Source organism: Strix uralensis, chromosome 15 (assembly GCF_047716275.1).
Source record: "Strix uralensis isolate ZFMK-TIS-50842 chromosome 15, bStrUra1, whole genome shotgun sequence".
NCBI classification, from domain to species: domain Eukaryota; kingdom Metazoa; phylum Chordata; class Aves; order Strigiformes; family Strigidae; genus Strix; species Strix uralensis.
In genome coordinates this window covers 349,477-372,042 of record NC_133986.1, presented here as the reverse complement: position 1 = coordinate 372,042, position 22,566 = coordinate 349,477, and the positions used below count along the sequence as shown (strand labels likewise).

Genomic DNA, 22,566 nt, shown 5'->3' with positions numbered 1-22,566 from the left:
ACCCAAACCATGCAATGTTCAGGTTGATCTTTGCTTTATTTCGAATAAACAAATAACAATGATTTGATTTTGTTATAGTAGGGCCAGTAGCAGTAAAGACTTGAAAGTTACAATCAGCAGTTCTCACAAATGTGATACTTACAGGCTGCTGTGAAAGTAATAAGGTACAGGAAGAGGCAAACTTCAGTAAATCACTGGGTGATCTAAGTATATGGGACACAATGAATACACACAGGGCGTAACTTTTCTGTTGTATCTTACCTGGCTCTATGAGTCGAATTAATCCCTCATGATGAGCTACTTTATCTTTCCAGCTCTTGGTGTTATTAGCTGCCGTTTCCAACTTCTTCTTAACCTCCTGAAATAAGATACAGGCCGTGTAAAAACAAGAATAACTTTACCCTGTTTATATCAAAGGAAAAAACCATCCTTTAAATCTGAAGACAGAACCACAGTACTTCAACCAGCACTCCCTTTAGTGCGGACAAGAGTACTCCATTTCTAACCATGCTAAGTAATTTAGTCAGTCACTAGCTGTACAAAATAAGCTGTCAAACCAGAATTCAAAAATAACCAGGCTTCACAAGAATCTGTGGCTGTGGAAGTAGGGATACGCTTCGTAAAGACCAAAAGCATAAACTGTAGTTTCAAAACAAAAAGAAAAATGCATTTTCTGTTCCAAACTAAGACCAGCTAGCTGGGTATCTCTCACTACCAGAAATCATAAAATATAAGCTAGGAAAAGGAGCACTGCTGTTACATCCAAGCAAAAACAAAACAAAAAACACAGAGGTCTTCTTCAGTCTAAACCAGTCTTTTGGTCAATTCTGAACAGGCGGCCAGAATGTTTAACTATTTCTAAAAGAATGACTCAGCTAGCGCAGTGACCTACTCTATCCTTTGCTTTGTGGACTTGTTGGTTTTGTTTGTTTTTTTTTAACGTCTGTGGTAGTCAGCAATTCCTTTGGAGTAATAAATGCTGCTTCATCTACAAAAAGCCTGAGATGTCATCTAAAAAACCCAGTCCAGTATTAGCCAGTAGCACTCTGATGCTGGTGTGAGAGGTAATGCCACCACGGGTAAGTTATGAAGGGGCCAGGCCCCCCCCAGCCGGGCCTTGGTGGCGGTCACTGCAGCATGGGCGCTCTGCGCCCGGCCAGGCAGCTCCTGCCCTCAGCAGCACGAGACAGCGCAGACACGGCCCCGCTCCAACAGGAATCCAGGCCTCTTGCATTTAGTCTCTAATTACTTTTTTATTTCATTTTATATTTCATTTTTGTTATTTTGTATTTTTAATTTTTCGTGTCATTTTTCATTTTACACATTCCTTACACTTTACACATTTTTCATATTTCTCATTTTCAAATTTTACATTTTTTACACTTCTCACATTTTTCAATTTTCACATTTCTCACATATTTTACATTTTTCAGTTTACATTTTTTCACTTTACTCACATTTCTGACATTTTTTGCACTTTCTCACATTTTTATATTTTACAGTAAATTTTTCACATTTTTTAGTTTATACATTTTTCACCTTTTCTACAATTTTCATTTTTTATTTTTCAAATTGTTCACATATTTCACATTTTTACATTTTTCAAATTTTTTGCATTTTTTACATTTTTTGATTTTTTGGCATTTTTCAAATTTTTCACATTTCATTTTTCACATTTTCTATTTTTCACATTTTCCACTTTTTCATTTTTCATTCTTCGCATTTTTCAAATTTTTCACATTCACATTTCTCAAATTTTTCGTATTTTTCAAATTTTGCGCATTCTTCACAGTTTTTCAAATTTTCCACATTTTTCACGTTCTTCACATTTTTCATTCTTCACTTTTCAAATTTTTTTCACATTTTTCGCATTCTTCACATTATTAGAATTTTTCAATTTTCCACGTTTTTGCATTCTTCACATTTTTCAAATTTTTTACATTTTTCACATTTTTTAAATTTTTCCTTTTTCATTTTTCGCATTCTTTGCATTTTTCACATTCTTCACATTTTTCGCACGCCACATTTTTCACATTCTTCGACTTTTTCACATTTTTGCATTCTTCACATTTTTCGCACTCTTCGCATTTTTCAAATTTTTCATTTCTCGCATTCTTCGCATTCTTCACATCTTTCACATTCTTCGCATTTTTCAAATTTTTCGCATTCTTTACATTTTTCGCATTGTTTGCATTCTTCACATTCTTCAAATTTTTCGCATTCTTCAAACTTTTCACATTCTTCGCATTTTTCACATTCACATCTTTCACATTCTTCGCATTTTTCAGATTTTTCGCATTCTTCACATTGTTTGCATTCTTCGCATTTTTCACATTCTTCACACTTTCCACATTCTTTGCATTTTTTGCATTGTTCACATTCTTCGCATTTTTCAAATTTTTCACATTTTCCAGATTTTTCCGCATTCTTCATATTTTTCACATTCATCACATTTTTCACATTCTCGCATTCTTCACATTCTTCACATTTTTCAGATTTTTCGCATTCTTCAAATTTTTCACATTCTTCATTTTTCAAATTTTTCACATTCTTCGCATGCTTCAAATTTTTTGCACTGTTCACATTCTTTGCATTTGTTGCATTGTTCACATTCTTTGCATTTTTCAAATTCTTCGCATTCTTCAAATTTTTCGCATTCTTCGCATTCTACACATTCTTTGCATTTTTCAGATTTTTCGCATTCTTCAAATTTTCCGCATTCTACACATTCTTCGCATTTTTCACATTCTTCAAATTTTTCACATTCTTCGCATTTTTCAGATTTTTCACATTCTTCGCATTCTTCAAATTTTTCGCACTGTTCACATTCTTTGCATTTTTCAAATTTTTCGCATTCTACACATTCTTCGCATTCTTCACATTTTTCACATTCTTCGCATTTTTCAGATTTTTCGCATTCTTCAAATTTTTCGCATTCTTCGCATTCTACACATTCTTCGCATTTTTCAGATTTTTCCCATTCTTCAAATTTTTCGCATTCTTCACATTTTTCAAATTTTTCGCATTCTTCAAATTTTTCACACTGTTCACATTCTTTGCATTTTTCAAATTTTTCGTATTCTACACATTCTTCGCATTTTTCGCATTCTTCAAATTTTTCACATTCTTCGCATTTTTCAGATTGTTCGCATTCTTCGCATTCTTCAAATTTTTCGCATTCTTCGCATTCTACACATTCTTTGCATTTTTCAGATTTTTCACATTCTTCAAATTTTTCGCATTCTTCACATTTTTCAAATTTTCCGCATTCTTCAAATTTTCCGCATTCTTCAAATTTTCCGCATTCTTCAAATTTTTCGCACTGTTCACATTCTTTCCATTTTTCAAATTTTTCGCATTCTACACATTCTTTGCATTTTTCACATTTTTCACATTCTTCGCATTTTTCGCATTCTTCATTTTTCACATTCTTCGCATTCTTCAGATTGTTCGCATTCTTCGCATTCTTCAAATTTTTCGCATTCTTCGCATTCTACACATTCTTTGCATTTTTCAGATTTTTCGCATTCTTCAAATTTTTCGCATTCTTCACATTTTTCAAATTTTTCGCATTCTTCAAATTTTTCACACTGTTCACATTCTTTGCATTTTTCAAATTTTTCGCATTCTACACATTCTTCGCATTTTTCACATTTTTCAAATTTTTCGCATTCTACACATTCTTCGCATTTTTCAGATTGTTCGCATTCTTCGCATTCTTCAAATTTTCCGCATTCTTCAAATTTTTCACACTGTTCACATTCTTTGCATTTTTTCAAATTTTTCGCATTCTACACATTCTTCGCATTTTTCACATTCTTCAAATTTTTCACATTCTTCGCATTTTTCAGATTGTTCGCATTCTTCGCATTCTTCAAATTTTCCGCATTCTTCAAATTTTTCACACTGTTCACATTCTTTGCATTTTTCAAATTTTTCGCATTCTACACATTCTTCGCATTTTTCACATTCTTCAAATTTTTCACATTCTTCGCATTTTTCAGATTTTTCGCATTCTTCGCATTCTTCAAATTTTTCGCACTGTTCACATTCTTTGCATTTTTTGCATTATTCACATTCTTTGCATTTTTCAAATTTTTCGCATTCTTCACATTTTTCAAATTTTCCGCATTCTTCAAATTTTTCGCACTGTTCACATTCTTTGCATTTTTCACATTTTTTGCATTCTACACATTCTTCGCATTTTTCACATTCTTCGCATTTTTCACATTTTTCACATTCTTCAAATTTTTCACATTTTTCGCATTCTTCACATTTTTCACATTCTTCGCATTCTTCACATTTTTTGCACTGTTCACATTCTTTGCATTTTTTGCATTGTTCGCATTTTTCGCATTCTTCGCATTCTTCAAATTTTTCGCATTCTTCACATTCTTCACACTTTCCACATTCTTTGCATTCTTTACATTTTTCACATTTTCCACATTTTTTTAATTTTTTACATATTTTACATTTTTCAAACTTTTTACATTTCCCACATATTTCAAATTTTTTGCATTTTTAAAGATTTTTCACATTTTTCCAAATTTTTTAATTTTTCATTTTTCAATTTTTTTACCTTTTTGACAATTTTCAAAATTTTCTCATTTAAGTTTCCTGACCTAGATCACACAGGATCAATGACACCTCCCTCGCCATAGATAGTATGCAGCACTTGGGACTCTCTACTTGCTGGATTTGGGCTCTTATTGCTTCCCTCAGTACAGCTACTGGCCTTCACCAAAAACACTCAGCGGAGCAGAGGCCAGGCTGGGCATTTGGGAGAATGAGCCAATTCCTCTCTCTTCTTGACATCATCTCAGTGCTTAAATACTGTGTTTTTTTGAGGAGCAAGAGCCTAAGCACCACACTGGTTTTTCATCTGTGGAAGACAATATTGCCTCATGACATCATCACAACGTTGCAAGAATAACTAATTCAAAAGCATAAGCCATTTAGTGATGACAGCAATGGGACTGCGCCAGACCTTAGTCTACAGTAGAAGACAAATGTACAAAGAGTGTTTCAGACTATGACTGAGCCGGCTTGCGTGCAAATTGGGACAAAAGAACAAAGGAGGGGGTAGGTCTGAAGCATGTCCTTTTCTTCAAATACATCTACTCATCTAGGCCAAGAAAACCCCATCACCTAACTATCCTACCCGTTCCTACCATTTTTGTGCCGTACTCATCCTTAAAGAAGCAGGAAATTGATGAACTTCAAATTCAGTTAAACTACTGAATACCTGGCTAAGTATGAGAAGGTGACGAACGGAACAGCTCACCTCATATTGCTCAAGGGCCTCCTTCCTTTCCAGTTCAAGTTGTTCCAGTTGCTGCATAGCAACTTGAAGAGCCTGTTCCTTTATCATTCTCTGGTTTTCTAGCTCTTGCTTCTCTGCTTCTGTCATCTGAATGGTCTGTTGCTGCTGCAAGTGCCATTTTTCCAGTTCAGCTCTCTTTGCTGACTCCTCTTCCAGTAATCTGCAATGGGGATTGTGATGTTAACTGCACTTTAAAAGTAACCTGTATCCAGTATATAGCATACATGTAGGGAAGCCAAGCTAATTATTTTCTTTTTTTAAAAAATACCTGGGAAGCAGGGAAAAAGTTATTGCTTGTTGGCTTGTCTTCAGTGTAAAGCTGAAAATCATGGCAGCAGTGCAAGCAGTCTGACTGCTACAAAGGGCTATTCAGAAAATGTAGTCAATAATGCAAGCACACAACACTGAAAACCACAGAAGAAACAAGCATGCTTAAGTTACCTGAATTGTCCTAGGAGGACTGAATATATAAAGAAACAAACCACACCAAACAAAGCCCATATGAGTAAGAGGAGACTTAACCCTTTATCAATTACAATTTAAACCTGTGATAAAATACAGCAGAAAGTCTTATTGACAGCTGCTGCTTTATAAGATACACAACTGCAAATTCTGTGCAGACTGATCCCTTTTTCAAGTGCTGACATGCACAACACCTGATGAAAAGTAAGTGCACCTGCTTTTCTGAAATTGCTGAGCACTCCCACTGCTAAGGGCTAATCAAACATATTAAAAAATCGTAAATACCAGCTTTAGCCTTCATAGCTTGGGGGGGGGGGGGGGGGCGGTGTGTGTGTGGAATCCATCCTGTGTTTGGACTTCAAGCTAGTTCCCCCCTTCCAGCAGCATGTCCAAGATGCAGATGATTTTTAATACTATGGCACAGTTATTTATTATTGGGGGGGGTGGGGGGTGGAATTGAAATAAATCCCTACGAGGTCAAAGCCATACCTGGCTTGAAGTTTCCTCACAGTCTCTTCATCTTGACGCGCCTGTTTCTCATCCTCCAAAGCTTCCTGTAGCTGCTTATACATTTCTTCCAGTTCACATACTCTCTGTAAATACTGTTCCAGTTCAGATGATTTCTGAGCAACCTGCTCTTCCATTTTTTGTCTTACCTAGCAGCATAAATTGAAGACACATATGAGCTACCATTCAACTCAGGTTTCCAATTTCTAAAAGAATTGCCAGGTTTCCCCTCAGATAAGGTTTTCTGAGACAAACCTTTCCCTGCCACCTGCAGAGCAAAACTGATAAAATTGAGTTTACATTTGTTGATATGTAGCTAACAGCATTTAAAAAAGTAAATAATAATACAGGTTACTTACATTGCCCTACTTCATGCAGCACAGGATTTTTACAGGAGTTTGAAGCTAACTTCAATCAGTTTGATCTTGTCACTTAGTTTACAGATACAGACTAAAGTGAAGGAAGAGAAAACCCGTAGAGTGCCCAGACACAAAGGTCAGGCAGATTTAATGACACCATTTCCACTCCTTTCCTCAGGCAAGTCTTCCCTTGGCAGCAGTGTATTTCACACACTTACATCCGGATGATGGCACCGCAACAGCACGGGATAGATACAGGGGTGGGAATCTGCTAAGAAGGTTGGCTTTGCTAAGAGAACAGCAACTATAACAAAAACCAACATTAAGGGATAGAGGAAGGTGAGGGGATGCTGCGTACCACAGTCACCCAGCCTCTGAGCCTCACTGCCCCCCCTTCACTGCCCAGAGCCGGAAACCAGGGGCAATGCAGCACCACCCAGCCCCTCACTGCGCTGGGGACAACAGTCGTCGGGCTTTGAACTGAGTCGGGATAAAGCACCAAAACCTCAGCATTTAGCAATACAGGAGGTGAGCACAGCTCCAGAATTCAGCAAGGCAGGCTTGCTGTCAGGCGTGGTAGGGTGGCTTGTCCTGCTCCACTGGTCTGCAGTCTGCTTTCCCTCTGCTATCCAAAACTCCACTGACCCAGAAAGCTATCGGATTCAGGAATCCGCACTCAGCCCATAAAGCAGCACTGCGTGCAATCATGTTCTGAGACATTCCATCACATTGACTTGACGATTTTTACTTCTTTTCTCCAGCTAACAGAAAAGCCTGCAAGTCTGACAAAGCCCCTGAAGACTGAAATAATTCTTTTGGAAATTCTCAGTGTAGATAATAGTAACAGCATTGTAAAGTTACAATATTTCCTTCATTTTTTATGTTTCTGTGTGTGTATAATTGTAAAAGAACACACAGTTAAAAAAAAAAAAAAGAAAAAAAGATTAGTTTTAGGAATATATTCCCAGTCAGAAAATTCATAAATGCATTTTGATTATGCCTGTGTTCATTTTGCATGTTCATATAGTCTGTACCAGCGTCACGTTCTTCATCTTTGAAAACTGCAAGGATAACTTCAGCCTGCATTAACCTTCAAAAGAGTCCAATTTTTCCCAATTTTCCAATAATACTTAAGCTTTGAAAGCTATACAAATTGTAGGCAAGCTGTTGCAGTATTTGAATTCACCAGTAAAAATATTTTATTCCTACGTCTCTAATAAACGCAACGCAGGTTGCGTTCTCCAGCCTCCCACAAAACCTGTGGAATCCTTTCAGCAACTGCCTGTGAAACAAGTCATTGCTGAATGCAGTGCTCACTGTGTGGAATCAGCAAAGAAACACTTGCACTACTCACCATTTTTTCTCTCTCCAGCTCCAAACTGAACCGATCTTGTAATTCAACTTGAGTCTGGAGTCTTTTCTTCTCTTCCTCAGCAGCACGAGCAGCTGCTGCTTCCAGTTGCTGTAAAAGAAGGGTGTGGGGTGGGGGGAAGAGAACAAGGAAAAAATAATTTGTCAAAACTAAAACATTCAGAGGGAATCTAATTTTATTTAACAATTTTTGGTTTTAACAAAAATGGAAGAAACCTTCTAAAGCATTAAGGCACCAACTTTATTCTTTTAAATGTCTGAGGCTAATCTCAATCTCTAAATATCATTTTTATTCTTATTGTTTGCAAGACCATTTTAAATTTACCAATGAAAAGTCAATTACAGACTTCCGCCCAGTCTCCTTTGAGTCCTGCTTTTCACAACCCCTAGAAATCACTGTATTTCCTTCTCTCTCTCTCTCATGTGGGATAGAAAACTATTATGGAGAACCACAGTGCAGGCAGTTCCAACAGTGAAAACACGGCAGCATGCATACAGTTCATACAGAACTGAAGTGGGAAGCACCAAATTGCCATGGTAAAGCAGAAGTGCCACAAAGTTTGACTGTAATAAGTGATTGTGCTATTGTGAATCATATCCCTTTAACATCCCCTGAATTGCCATGTAAGGTCAATAAAATTCTAGTCAATAATCATCACTTGAAATTACGGGAAAAATTAGCCTCGTCAGAGCTAAGTCCTAGGAAACAGCTGCTGGTGCCTTCATGCCTTTTGCAACTTACTCAAATTGTTTTGCATCTTGATTTCACATACACAGTCATCACAGTTTCTCCTTTCATCAGGATTTCGATAGCATGTATTTTTAGAATGCACCAGAGGTTAGAAATGCACAAGTACCAGCCAAAACTTCACCAATACTGAAAACAAAGTAATTCTTTCACAGAATTTTCCTAAGTTATCCATCTGATGCTTTAGAGGAAACAGAAAGCAAGCACCCTTCTTTTGTAACACGCTGGGCTGGAGAAATTGTTTCCACAGACCTTCAGTAACAGCGGGCATTCCATTATCTTTAGTATTTTTGGAAGGCACCACAGTTAAACCATCTTCCCTCACACAACCTTGAACTAAAGAGATGCCCATACAATTAAAACTGCCAAGCTTTCATTCCTTTAAGTGCTTGTGATATCTCTCTAGTCTGAAATAGATGGGAAGAAGGGAAGGAGAAGGCTTCTAGTTTGTTTTAAGCTGCAGAAGGTAATACAGATTTGCTCTCCTTTGAAAGGCTTAAATGATGCCAGTCTCTTAGAAGCAGTATTCCTCCTCTGCCGGAACATTTAAAAGCATGTAATTGTAGTCAAATCCAAGATGCCTATTTAAGTGAATTTTTTCTTTTGATTTTATTCCCCACTTTGAAATTAAATAAACATTGCCAATACTGAGCCAAGAGGGTAGACGTGCAGAGTCACAGGCAAAGGTGGGTGCTAGGCTTTTGCCAGAGAGCTCAACAAGACAATAAATACACTGTTTGTCCACTCTTTATCGGCAACTTCCTGCTTAATTCCATCAGAGGACATCAATTCCTGGCAGGTAAGGTTACTGGCAACAACTATGCAGTTTAGGGAAAAGTCCCAACTGTTGGGGGCAGGGAGGGAGAGAGAATGGACAGGAAGAGGCCATTCCAGCAGGGGTTAATGAGCACAGTCTCCAAATCCCATGCAAGACCCCAAACTGAAATACAGGGTACACAAGTCTTGTGCATGCTTTCTCGGCAAGAAAAACTTACCTTTCAGTCTGTTCAGTGTGTGTATCTCAAAATGCCATTAAAAAATACGAAAAAAACTATCTTAGATAAAGGCTCTTATTCTTCTGACATTTTCTACTGCAGGAGCTACCAAAACACAGACGAGTCTCACAATGCACTTTGGCAGATGCTGCGTAAGTGATGGCTCACTGCCATTAGGAGCAAATCTAACTCTGAGCTTTCCAGAAGAATTCAGTTTCCTGAACCATTTACAAAGCCTTTTTCCTTGAACATTTTTCTAGCTAATCAAACACTTTAAGTTCCTCCAGCAGAGTACCTCCCCACGAATTCCACTTTTAGTCAAAGTGCAGTAGTTCAGAGACACTAAACCACTCTCCTTGAGAAATCATTTTAATCCAGTCCACTTCAAAAGATGCTTCTTGCCACAACTCTCTTTAGTTTGCCCATTGTGATTTCTACGAAACTCCCTGGAGCCTGTCAACATCCTACTGCTGCTGCTCTGGGGTTGCTCTCATGTTATTGTTCCCCTTAACCTTTTCCTCAACAGCATACACTCAACACTGAAATCCAGCCCTGTGATTTCTGTTACAGGTGTATTATTTATCAGTAACGTGCAGGTAACACAGGCTATCCTTCAAAGCCTATTTTGCATTCTGAATGTTAAACACATGCTAAAATTAAATTAAAAAATTATTTTCCACTGTCAGACTCCAGTTAAGGCAAACAGAGTAATACCCACAGCAGTACTGTCAGTGAAAGGTTATTACAAAAAGACAAATTTCTGTGCCACAAATTGTGACTTAATGACAAGACTTTTAAAAAGATACATTTTGGATTATTTTATTTGCTTTCTAGACTCGGCACCTTTAACACACTCTCACAATGTTTATAGCATCCCCTGGACCCCCTGCTGCAAAGATCCTTCAAGTTTTTTCTAACTGAGGGCTAAAATTAGTTAGTGTTTTTCATTTATGAAAAACTCAAGCTTAACGATGGAGACAGGAAGTATGTCTGGATACTAATCAAGTCTCTGTGGAGAACTACTGTGGAGGTACCAGTTGTTCCAAAGCAGAAAGATTCATCAGCATGTTCAATCTACTGTTAAGAGTGTGCAGCCACAGCACCTTGGTGTCTCCTGCCAGTCCTTAGATGTAGACTAAAAAGCTGACTACATGGAACGTAATGAGGACAGCAAGTCTTCTGCTAATACTCTGAAATTTCTGGTCCCATTCTCAGTCTTTTAGAAGTCAATCCAGCATTTACAAGGAACATGCATTTAAACGGTTTATAAATGGTTGCTATGTGTCTCGCCTCTGTAAATCTCCCCCAAACTACTCTAATAAAGTTACGCCTATACATACTCACAGAATCACTTTGCATCTTTGCAATCTTTGTAAATTGAATTTATATCTCTGGAAACATCAATCTGGGTGAAGAGAAGAGTTCCCCCCACACATACAGTTCACACAACAGAACTTTGGAAAACTAGGTATGAAAACCTTAATGGAAAGCCCCAAGTTTGACAGCCACATCTGACAGAAAAGAAAAACAAATAACCCACAAATAACTGAAAATAATAGACTCTCCAGTCCCCAAACACCATCCACGCAGCTGGCGTTTTCTTTTACACAAGCTTCATAATACTCTCGTAAGTACAGGGGACAGGGCTGCGCCACACGAATTGCCCCGAGCCTGCTGAACAAAACCGCTGCGGTCAGTGCTGACAGCTTCACCGCAGGCTCAGCCGGCAGACCTACTGGCTGCAGCGGGCTGATGCTGACACAAGCCCACCTCCTCTGGAGGAGTTCACTCAGTGTGTCTGAACACCTGACCAGTTAACAGATGCCTCTTCAAGAGGCCCGGCTAAACCACAGAGATTGATCTTAGAGCCTGAAGGTTAGCAGCTCCCACTCCCACCTTTCGCACGGTCTCCAGTTCCTTCTGCTTGTTCTCGTTGGCCGTCTGCAGTTCTTTCATCTGCCGCTCCAGCTCTTCTTGCTCAGCCAACAGCTTCTGGCGCAATTCTTTTCGTTTTTGGCGTGCTTCTTTGTGGGGTGGAGGGCTCCCCACTCTCAGCAGGTTTACAGTGGTCTGTATGGCTGGAAAGAAGTGTGCAAGACAGAGGGAGAGGAAGAGAACACCAGTGAAAGGAAATGCTAAACTTTCTGGATAGCCTCCGTGAATGAATGAATACCTGTGGTGTGTATTGTTTGTTGTTGTTAGGGTATTTTAAAATCAGAAATAACTGTTGTTAGTTCTCCTAATTCTTACCAGGCTAGCTGTCAACACAAACCAAAAGTGAAAGACACTTGGCTTTCCGTATTGGCTGTGCGCCACAAGGATAAGGTCTGGCAACTCCTATGTATTATCTCAATTCCAGTATCGATTTCTAACAGGCAGTAGACATACATATCACTTGTACACCTAGCTGCAAAAACCCCTAACACTTTAAGACTTCTTACTACCTAGATTCAGTGACTCTAATCAAGCAGTAAGATGTTATCTAACATATACATCAATTACTTCCCTAGAACCAACCTTAACCCCTTTATTCTTACTGATACTCCAAGGGAAAACGTACTCTCAGTAAGAAAGTAGCTCTTATTCACTTATATTCAGTGAGGAAATATTCACAGAGCAAAGCTGAGGAGTGGCAGTTGATTTTGATATTTTATTCACCTACTACAACTGTGAAAAAAGATCTCCTTTTGGAACGAAGTAATCATTTGTCATACTTTGTGACTTTGGTGCTTCAGGTAAAGAGGGAAGTGCAAATGAAAGCACACAGCTTCAAATAGTTAAATGCTGTACAGATCTCAGGGGAATTGGTAACAGTGGGGTTTTTGCAAGGGCTTCTGCCTCACTCCACAAAAGATGCATGTGACTATCACTCAGCATGTATCTGGGAAGGTCTCAGAGAAGGAGCACCTTCACCGTGAGGAAGAAAAACAGAAAAGGAAGGCCCAATTCCCAGCCTTACCCTCAGCTCACCAAACCGTACCACCTCAAGCAAAACTGTAAAAGCACAGCCAGTATTTTACGATGCTGAAGTGAACAAGCTTTCCCTTTCTCCCCAAAAGCAACAACTGAATTCCCCTTCCCTTCCCCATCCCTAGAAGTACAGCCAATATAGGAAAAGCAAACAACAACAACATCCATTTCATTTTGGTTACGGCTGCCTAAAGTGAGGCACCTAAATCACAGAAACTGATTCCCCTTACATGGATCCTTAGTTCTTCCTGAGTCTCAGGCTCCTTAAAGATCCCTTCCATGTGCCCAAAACAGAGACACCAAAAATCACAAGACCGAGAATTTCAAATTTGAGTAAATCACAGCTGTAAGACCAGCTTACCTTAACTTTCACAGAACAAAGATTTTTGAAACCTACCTTGAATCCACTCCTGCTTCTTCTTTTTATCAGAGGCACTAATCTCAAAGCTTTTATCAAGACATTTTATGAGAAAAAGGCATTTCTTTCCATCTTTGTCAGGCAAGGCCTAGAAAGGGTAACAAAGGATTAGCCTTGAAAACACTGAAATCTAAGTTATATTGTCAAGCCCCACACAGTTATCTGTTACAGAGCTACAAACACCAGCATCAAGAACCTTTATAAAAAAAGAACTGGTTTTATATAAAGTAAAAAATATACATTAATGAAAGGAGTCCATCCTGCACACAAAGAAGGATTAATTCTTATCTTTAGAGATATTCAAAGGTCTTGTTTGGTTGGTTGGGTTTTTTTACCTCTACACAACAGTTGCCATCCAGTACGATGTCTCCCTTCTTGTCCTTTAAATCTTCACTTACATAGTAGGAAATAATATTGGGTTTTAGCACAAACCATCGTTCCGTCCAATTTTTCCTTTTATGACCTTTTTTCAACATATAGCCCTGTAAAAAGCAACGGATCAGCTGAAATGCTTGGCCTCTGTTGAACTGCCTGGTCTTTTGGTTATGTGGCTTAAAGGCCCAATGGAGCACACAGAAGAGTTAGCTCAAGGCCCTAAATATTTCACCTACACACTTCCATTCCTAATACCAGCACACTGCTAAATGTTTAGCCCATGAAAAACAACTCACTGCTCTTCTGTCCAGTTTTTAAGTAACTGGGTTATCTGAAGAACTGAACAATTATTACTATTACTACTATTATTATTATGTCATTATCAAGTAATTATGATGATTCTTCAGTCCTCTTTGATGACCTTTACTATTTAATTTTCTGGAGTGAAGCAGAGACATTTGCCATCACTAAGACTCACCTGTAATACTTTAATGACAGCCGTTAAAGATCAGTCCTGTGGGGACACACGCCCCGGTGGCAGATGCGAGCCTGCATCTCAGCACTGTAAATCCAGCCCGTTACGGGACATTCCCAGGGACAAAACAGAAGCACCTTTGTGCTGGGAGTGGCTCCAGCCTGCCAACACACTCATTTAGCTGCACCCCACTGAAGAAGCGATCCCATATAGGATACTTCAGTGAGTATGTTAACAAAACTGGTAACGGAACCATGCTCCTGGCATCTTTACTGGACTGGATATGGGAACACTGCTGAAGTCTGGATCTTCCCTTAAAGGAACAGAGTTGTATTTTGATTTAAATAACGCCAAGATTTCACTCACTTGAAAGATGATCTACTCAACTTTCTATACGAGAAAAACACTTGCAAGCTTTAACAAGACTATTTCAAAAGAAGGAAGAAAAGCCCATACTTTGCCACTGACCTTTATATAACAAAAGAATAGAAATTATAATCTCCTGTAATGACAATAAATAGGGCTGGTATTATGATCAAATCATTCAAGTTTGCCTCTATTGAGTATTAACAGATCTAAAACATAAGTGCAATACTAAATGCAGTTTTACTAGTAACCTTGTTATACATTATCGTGTGGCTATACGTCAATTCAAAAACTATCTCACAGAAGAGAGGGTGCACAGGGAATGATATAGTAATTGCTCATTCTTTCAGGCATTTGATTTTAGTGGTCTTATCAGGGGCACTGCTGGGACCTAGTCAGTTTTTAATCTAGAGTTTCAAAGTTTGCCAGTACTTCAGCTGTAACTGACATTTCTGAAACCATATTCCCCAATTATCTATATACTTTTGTCTGACTCCTAACTTCAGAAAAAAGTCAAATCACAGATGAAATCGAAACATCTACATCAATATAGCTATGAACAAGACATACAGAAAGCACTGTATTCAAAGTATGCCAGATTAAGAGGACTGATAAGTTGGAAAGGAGACCAAGGAACATTTTTCTGTAATGCCTTTTAGCTACAGCAATTTTGGATACAAGCAAACAAATAAATGTGCGATGGCATATTTGAGTCAAAGGTGTCTTTCTATGCAGGTCTGAGGGGAAAAAAACAATTCATGACAGTTGAGGAAGCTCTTTTGTTTATTAAAAAAAACCCACCCAAACAAAAAAGAAACAATCCCCCTACACACACAGCTTATCTGTGCTTAGCTTTTCTAGCCAGTTAAATGCAGCCAGAACCACAGCCAGGCCTATTCCCCTCTGCTATCCCACCCCCTTGCTCAAGAACAGGAATGCACAGAGAAACAGCTTTGTTTGCTGCCTCCATACTGAGGTCCAAGGTCTGGGTGGTCACACGGGTGTGTGAAGGACTCCTGCAGCTTCACTCTTTCGTGCCTTGGACAGTCTAAGTCATAACCAGGTGCTCTTCCCCTTCCTGACATACTACATTTGCTTTCAAAGCCAAGTCAAACTGATACTTTCCCCTCGAATTTCTGCCAAACCTTTATCTATTATTTCTGTGCATCAGCTGTTTCTCATCTTCTAAGAGCCCACTGACAGCTCCTGGGGATCTTTTCAGACCAACTGTCACATGAAGGACACATCTTTCAGAAAACTAAATATCACAAAATTCATCATCACCACTACCTTCCGTAAGCCTTGGAGATCCAGGAAAAGTGTAAAATAAAAAGGATAGTATGAGACTTGGCTATGCTACAGTATGTCATTAATTAATACCTTGAAGCAATCATATACTGCAACAAACAGGATAATTCTGGGAATCAACAAGGTATCATAGCACAAGCTGTGACCAAACCAGATGTCTGTAAGTCACACGGGGAACTCCATTCTCCATTAGGCCAGCAACTGCCCAGGAGGCACTGGGCCAAATCTTGACACAAACTATTTTTAAGTGTCAAGGAACCATTCAAAGGCACTCAGACATCCTTGAGAAAAAGGCCCAGCCACCAGGAGAGGAAAGAAGGGACACAGTTAAAAAAAAAAAAGAAAAAAAAAGAAAAAAAAAAGGGGGGGGGCGGAGAGAGACACAACGCAATGCCAAAACTGAAAAGAAATCCAATTTCCTCACAAGTTTCAAGTGGAAGGCCTGACCTGACACTGGTTATTTTATTTTCATGGTATTTAATAGCAGAATTACTTCATTTTGCCCTCGACTGTCTATGTGCATGCGTGTGTCTGTCCCCAGCCCTCACCTCCAACAGGCAACCAGCAGTTAACAAAAACAGATTTTTGCATTGTTCTGTGGATATTCTTAAAGAATTTCCTGTGCCAAGACCTTCTGACGATTTCTTTAGAACAGCTTAGGACAGCCTGCCAAGAAAGCCTTTATTTCTCACCTCACCAAGAAGCCAAGAAATCAAAGACGAAAAAACTCTCTGTCTGGTAAAAGTCATTTTTAAATAGCTCTCTAGGTAAGCTCTGCTGTGACCCCTCAGGTCCCTGTGATATTTATACCTCCCATGAAAGAAACGCAGTTTTTAAAGCCATTCCTAAACTGACAATCCAGCCACTGGAAATCTGAAGAAACTCAAGATTGACAGAAGTCTGCTAAGAATACAGAGGCCAGCATGACTTCTCGTGCTTGAGTACAGGTAAATAAGTGGTCAGTCACGTAGCCTGCTAAGCAGAACAAGAAGGAACTCTTCTACACCTTTTTGCCCTGGTGAAGCAGGGCAACTTAGAAGCAGATCTCTCAGCTGGAGCAGACCCCCTCGTTTGAATACAGAGGTTATCATCAGCACAACTTGTATTTACTACAATGTGACTGAAACTAGAAGAAAGCATTTTCAAGGATTGAAGAGTTGTCGGCAGTTGAAGAACTGACAGCGTGTTGCAGCTATTCTATCAGCTAACAAGCAGTCGATACTAGCATGAAAATGCTGTTTCACATCAGCGCACGCTTCTATAAACAAACTCTTCCATCAAGCAACTCATTCATAATACTGCAACTACAACAATCTGAACAGCAACACAATTTCTCTTTTATAAAAATAAGCTCATATTAAACCCTTATTTACCTAATTGCCACCTGCTCATTAGCCGTTAAGTAAAGAAATTTCAGTAAAAGTTGAACATTTTCTAATTATGCAATAAAGTGTTCTATTTTAAAACAATAGTTCTCTGTGGTTCTCACCTGTTTGAGTACATCTAAGATGAGCTCATTAAAGACTTCATTGATTGCCATGGACACCGTCTGTCGGTCCATCCCTTTACTGAACTGTCCGCTTCCGATGAGATCAATCAGCTCCCATGCAGAAAGACCTTCTCGACTGGTGTTGAGAGCAATCTTATAATGGTCAAACTGCTCTTGCTGCCAGCCTGCTCCCATTGCTTCAGTGAGTTTTTTAAGTAAATATTCAATCTGTACAGAAATACAAACAGAAATTAATCATTTTCAGCAGACATGGAAATCAAGTGTTTCAGAGCTGTAAACTAAGCTTCTCTAGAGACTATCATTACAGCTAGATTCCTACATTCCTATGTAGGCCTCTAAATGTAGGTGGTTTAATCAGCAAAGATTTTAGGCTCCTGTCTCAGTTGAACTTTTGACTGCCAAGCCCATCCCACAGCTACTCTCTTCGTAAGTAAAGAAGCAAAGAATTTAACCTGACAGCCTCTTTTAATATTTCAGATTCCTACAGAACACATGGGACCTTCCCTGCAACAGCTTCCAAACTGTGACAACTGAAGTGTGAGAAAGCAAGAAGTTTCAAAAAGTGTTCTTGTAAGATAAAAAGCAAACAAATTAGAAAAAGTAAGAAAATATGGCATCTTGGACAAGCAGTGAAATGAAAAACTACCAAGGTACAATCACATATCTTAATCTTCACCTGACACCTCTTCTCCAGCTCTCAAGCACTCCATCACTGGACAGTCTTGGCAGATGTATCAAGAGGAGTAAGAGAACACACTTTTCACATCCGCTTTTATTGTTTCCAAAATAAACTCTCCTTTTCCTTTAATCTTTCATCATTCTGTAAGCATTATCATACACAGGGTAATAACACTAATAGTCAAAATAAACACAAGAATGAAAAAGAGGAAAGAAGGCTGGGTTTCTTCTTTAGTCTGTTTTTTGCTGTTGTTTTCAAACTCATCAGTGTTCACTCTTTAACCAACAGTATTTTAAACTAAGCCCATCTACAGCTTTGAGCACATGTAAAATGCTTTTAATGGCAATTTAAACAAAATAATTGGTGAAAGCCTCCCTACAAAGACACAGCAAAGTAAAAGCCAGGCTTCTAAGTTTCTATGACTGAAGTCACAGAGTACCAATTACAGCGTTTAACCCAGTTTTGAAGACAGACCAAGCTAATGTGGCCCTCTGCTGTTTCGGGTAATGACTCACTGCATCCTCACCATCTCTGTAGGGAACCCGACGGCCTTCGTAAAGCCGCCTGCACCCTCCCTAAGGATGGAGCCTGGGCAGAGAGTGCTCAGTAACCCCACAGCAGCCCCGCAGGGACAGGGCAGCACCAGCCCCCCCAAGGGCTGGCCTTTCTCTCCAGCCACTGCAAGGCCAGCACAGAACTACTTGCTGGCAGGTTGGTCCACCAAGCTGCAGGCCAGGGCTCCTCTTGGCTGCCCTGCTTCTCTACCAGCGTGCGGGATGCGACGGGGCGGGAAATGCAGGCTGCCCCGTGGAGGTGGGGAGGGAAAGCACCATGATCCTTTCAGGTACTCTCTGTGCACGTGGAAATAACATGGATTTCCTAAGTGCTGCTTTGCTGAAGGTCAGTCCTTCCGGACAGCCTGCTCCACTTTCAGTTTAACCTATTTTAGGTGTGGTTTTGGAAACACTAAGTGACTCAGGAGTCTAAATTCCATTATCAAAAATGACTAAGGTGTACAGCATGAACATGACTCATTGAAAAGTGGTGGAAACCAAATGCTTTCCAGGACTTCATTTTTCTAATCACCAATGCTGGCTCACCTCTGCTTGAAAACACAATGTGATTTCTCCTACAGGTAAGAAAAACTCCAGCTGAGAGACCCAAGGGATGTTTCACCACAGAATAAATTAACTTTTCAGCTACAGCTCTGACTCCCTTTTCAGCTGGTCTAATAGGCCTTTAAGCACCCAGCAGTCTCTATGTAAAAAATTTGGGAGTACAAAGAAATAAAGAAGTGTTTTTCCCCCACACATTTCACCACAAGACTCCCAGGCCTCAAGGTTTTGATGCAGCGTACATGCTAATTTTGTGGCTGCTGCTTCTCTCTCTTGCAACCGGTACAGGCAAATCCCTTTCTTTCTCTCACATCTATGACCAAGAAACACACAAGCATGTAGCAGAGCACACTCATCTGGCGAAGCAGTAAATTACCAAACGGGTGGACTTTGCTTACTATTCCAGCTCAGTAACTGCTCTCAGTCTCACAGCCCCTACTCTAGTAGCACATGGACCAATACTAGACCAAAATGGAGGAGCTACCAAAAGCTGCTGCACTGTCTAGAGTAAAGTTCCCACTCCCTTGAATGAGCAGGAAGCACCTATCCCTCTGAAATATGGCTGCGTATCCTCCTCAGAAAAACTGTCTTAAGACAAGATGGGCTAGCCAGGCACAGAATACGCCTCCGGGGGCGGGGGAGGGGTACAGAAGTTGTAGACAGCATTGATTTTCATTTCAGCTTCACCAAGTAAGGCATTTAAGTATTTTTAGCTCCTCATGCAATTCTTACTAGCAAAGATAGGATCTGAACAGAGGGCTCTGGAAAAGTGGCATTCAAATTGCAGACAAGTGCAACTAACACAGGGCACAAGGTTTACGGTAATCGGCAAAAGACGACTTTGGGCTCTGTGCTGTGCCCAGCTCTGTGCTGTGCCCACCGGCCATGTGAGGCAAACACCCCCCGGGCGGGCACACCTGCACCCCGCCTGCGAGCCAGTGGAGAGCAGCTCAGGCACCTGCTGCTGCAGTGCCAGGGCTTTGCCCTGCCAAGTTCACCACTGCTCACCTTCATGCTCTTCACCAGAACATGTCATAAAACTGTGCTTTGCGGTGGTGCCACGCACAGCTCTGAATCACTTAAGTTAATACAGTCACATGAGAGGAAGAAAAGTTTAGCATGCCCTCCCAAGCTGCCAACATATAACTTTTATCAGATTTCTGCAAAATTCAGTAACTAATTCCTTTAAAAATCTTTAATACACGCTTTGCTGATTTTCACTCTCCAAAATCCTTAAGTTAAAAAACTAATCCAAGGCTTCTGAGCATCAACTACCATAAATCCTCAGCATTCAGTTAAAGGCAGGAAGCAGCTTACTTCCTACTTCAGACAAGTTTTATAGAAAAAAAAAAAAAAAACAATTCAAAAAAGCCCTTCACAGCATGCAAGAACAGTAGCACTACAAACTTGTTGCAAAACAAACCTCCTAAAACCTGGATTTGATGAGCTGAAACAAGCTCTAGCATCAATGCAGGAGTAACCTTTTACCCCATGTTCTAAACACATTCTGCGACACAGCTCAGTCCCTCTGAGCAGCATCAGTTCTGAAAGGAAAGCTGTAATTACTGAGGCTTAATTAGGTAGATAATATACCTGCCAAATTGCTAGATGGTAATTAAAAAAAAAAAAATCATTAAAACTTAATGAACTTTAATTTTAAAACGTATTGTGCTAAGATTTCACAACCTATTACACTGCTTGAGGCATGCAGCTCTCAAATTCCTTTGGTTAATTATCTCAAAGTACTAGGACTCACTTGCAAAGGGACACACACAGACAAAATCATACCTGAATAGATTTTTTTTTCCACATTTTTGCTCAAACCATATGAACAAAATGTGTATCAAACCAATGGTCTGGAAAAGAAGCAAAGCAAAACTCTTGGCTAGTACACATTATCAGATAATGCACTAAAAATAAGTCAACATATCATTTCCTTAATGTCCTTTGTTCCCTATTTTCCCTTATTTTGATTATTAGAACAGATTTAAACATTTAAATCTGCTAAACCCCCCCATCTACAAGTCACTAACATGACCACAAATATCCTATAATCCCATTAAAGTGCATAAAAATCTCATTATTTTAATAATACATTAACTCTTCTTAACTGAAAATGGACCTGTACATATTATAATTTAATTTCTAAACTAAAAAAAAAATAAAAATAAATTAAAAAAAAAAAAAATCAAGCTTTATCTTGCATTCAGATAAGTGCCTGGCTAACCAAAGTCCCCAGAAAAATTTCATCTAATGTATCTGCTCAATAGCAACAGTGAGTGTTGTGGTGGGGTATGAATATGAAACAGTGTGAGGTAAATACAAAGAAATAAGTTGCATCAGTGTGGAAGCCAGTAAGAGACCACTCATTATGTGCTCAAATGAGGAACCTCTGAGAGCAAACATTTCCCCTCCTCCACAGAGAGACATGTCAACTCAGCAAATAACTGACAAATTAAGTCTTACTGGCTCAAACATGACCTATTCTTGTGGTTAAAAAGTAGAGGGTCAAAAAGCAAACATGAGGCAATGTTTGCTGCTATTCTGACTGGACCTTACTTTCCGTAAGTTAACGTAAAAACACAGGGGGATTGCTAATGCTACATATGCCAGTAGGGACCAACTGGCTCCACAGTATGAAAAACAGCTTCCGTCCCAAATCAACTGAAACTTTTCAGCCAGAATCTTGCCAAGAGAAAGCAAAAATAATATAAAGAACAGAGGCTCTTTAACACGAGCTATGCAGCCTGTTTGGTATCTTCTTTCAGAGGGCACTTTCTTTTCCCATGTTTCGATACCTATTTGGTTTTCTTTTCCAGGTATTCCTGGCACTATCCTCCACAGGGAATGAAGCATTGTAGATGTTTCACATATTTTTCTGATGTACAAGTGGGTCTCTTAGAGGATGAAAAATAATGTCAAGGAGGCCTTCACGTCCAGCAGAGCACAGCAGACATGGCCACTTTTCATACTATTCAAATAAGATTTGTAATATTAACAGAGCAGATCTAAAAAGTCTATTCACATTATACAAAATTCTGTGGAAGCATATGGTATTGGGCAAGAGACATGAAAACAGTCATATCCCCCTTTCAAAGACACCATCAATTCCTTTTTTTCATCCTATCGCAACATCACTTACTTTTAAAAGACAAATACTTTTTTCTTCTTTTCCACCAGCAGAGCTGTGCTCATTATCCAGTGTAAGCCATTATCTTCTTTCTTTTTTTTAATTAAATTAGCATTAAGTAGTATAATAGCGGTCAACTCAAAAAACAGTGTAACATGGAAACCCCAAGGACAGCCTGCTGCATAAGCTGAAAACTGTTTTATTTTTTACAGCAATCAGGAAAAGAATAGTGAAATGGGAAGAACTGATGCAAGTCAAAATGACTAAAAATCTTTTTAACCATCATCAACTTGTAGAGATCATGCATCAATCAAAACCCCACAAGCAGCTTTCATTGTAGTATCAGTTTTGATTTTATTTCTGAATGGCCAAGGTTCAATTCCCAGTATTTCCTTCACTGTATCAGTTTCTGATACTAGAATGCAGAACAAGGAAGCAAACGTCACAAAAAAAAA

The 22,566-nt window shown here is 39.3% G+C and overlaps 1 protein-coding gene across 1 annotated transcript in view; it reads right to left on the bottom strand.

Moving 5' to 3' along the window:
- The window catches only part of SWAP70 (switching B cell complex subunit SWAP70), a 44,009-nt gene that overhangs the window by 2,577 nt on the left and 18,866 nt on the right, over nt 1–22,566 (bottom strand). Inside the window, exons 4-11 of the mRNA XM_074884572.1 lie at nt 17,167–17,394; nt 13,489–13,635; nt 13,133–13,241; nt 11,662–11,843; nt 8,006–8,113; nt 6,275–6,441; nt 5,285–5,483; nt 262–358 (exon numbers count right to left, since the gene is read on the bottom strand). Coding sequence (XP_074740673.1) covers nt 262–358; nt 5,285–5,483; nt 6,275–6,441; nt 8,006–8,113; nt 11,662–11,843; nt 13,133–13,241; nt 13,489–13,635; nt 17,167–17,394 — 1,237 coding nt within the window. The remainder of the gene's footprint in view (nt 1–261; nt 359–5,284; nt 5,484–6,274; nt 6,442–8,005; nt 8,114–11,661; nt 11,844–13,132; nt 13,242–13,488; nt 13,636–17,166; nt 17,395–22,566) is intronic.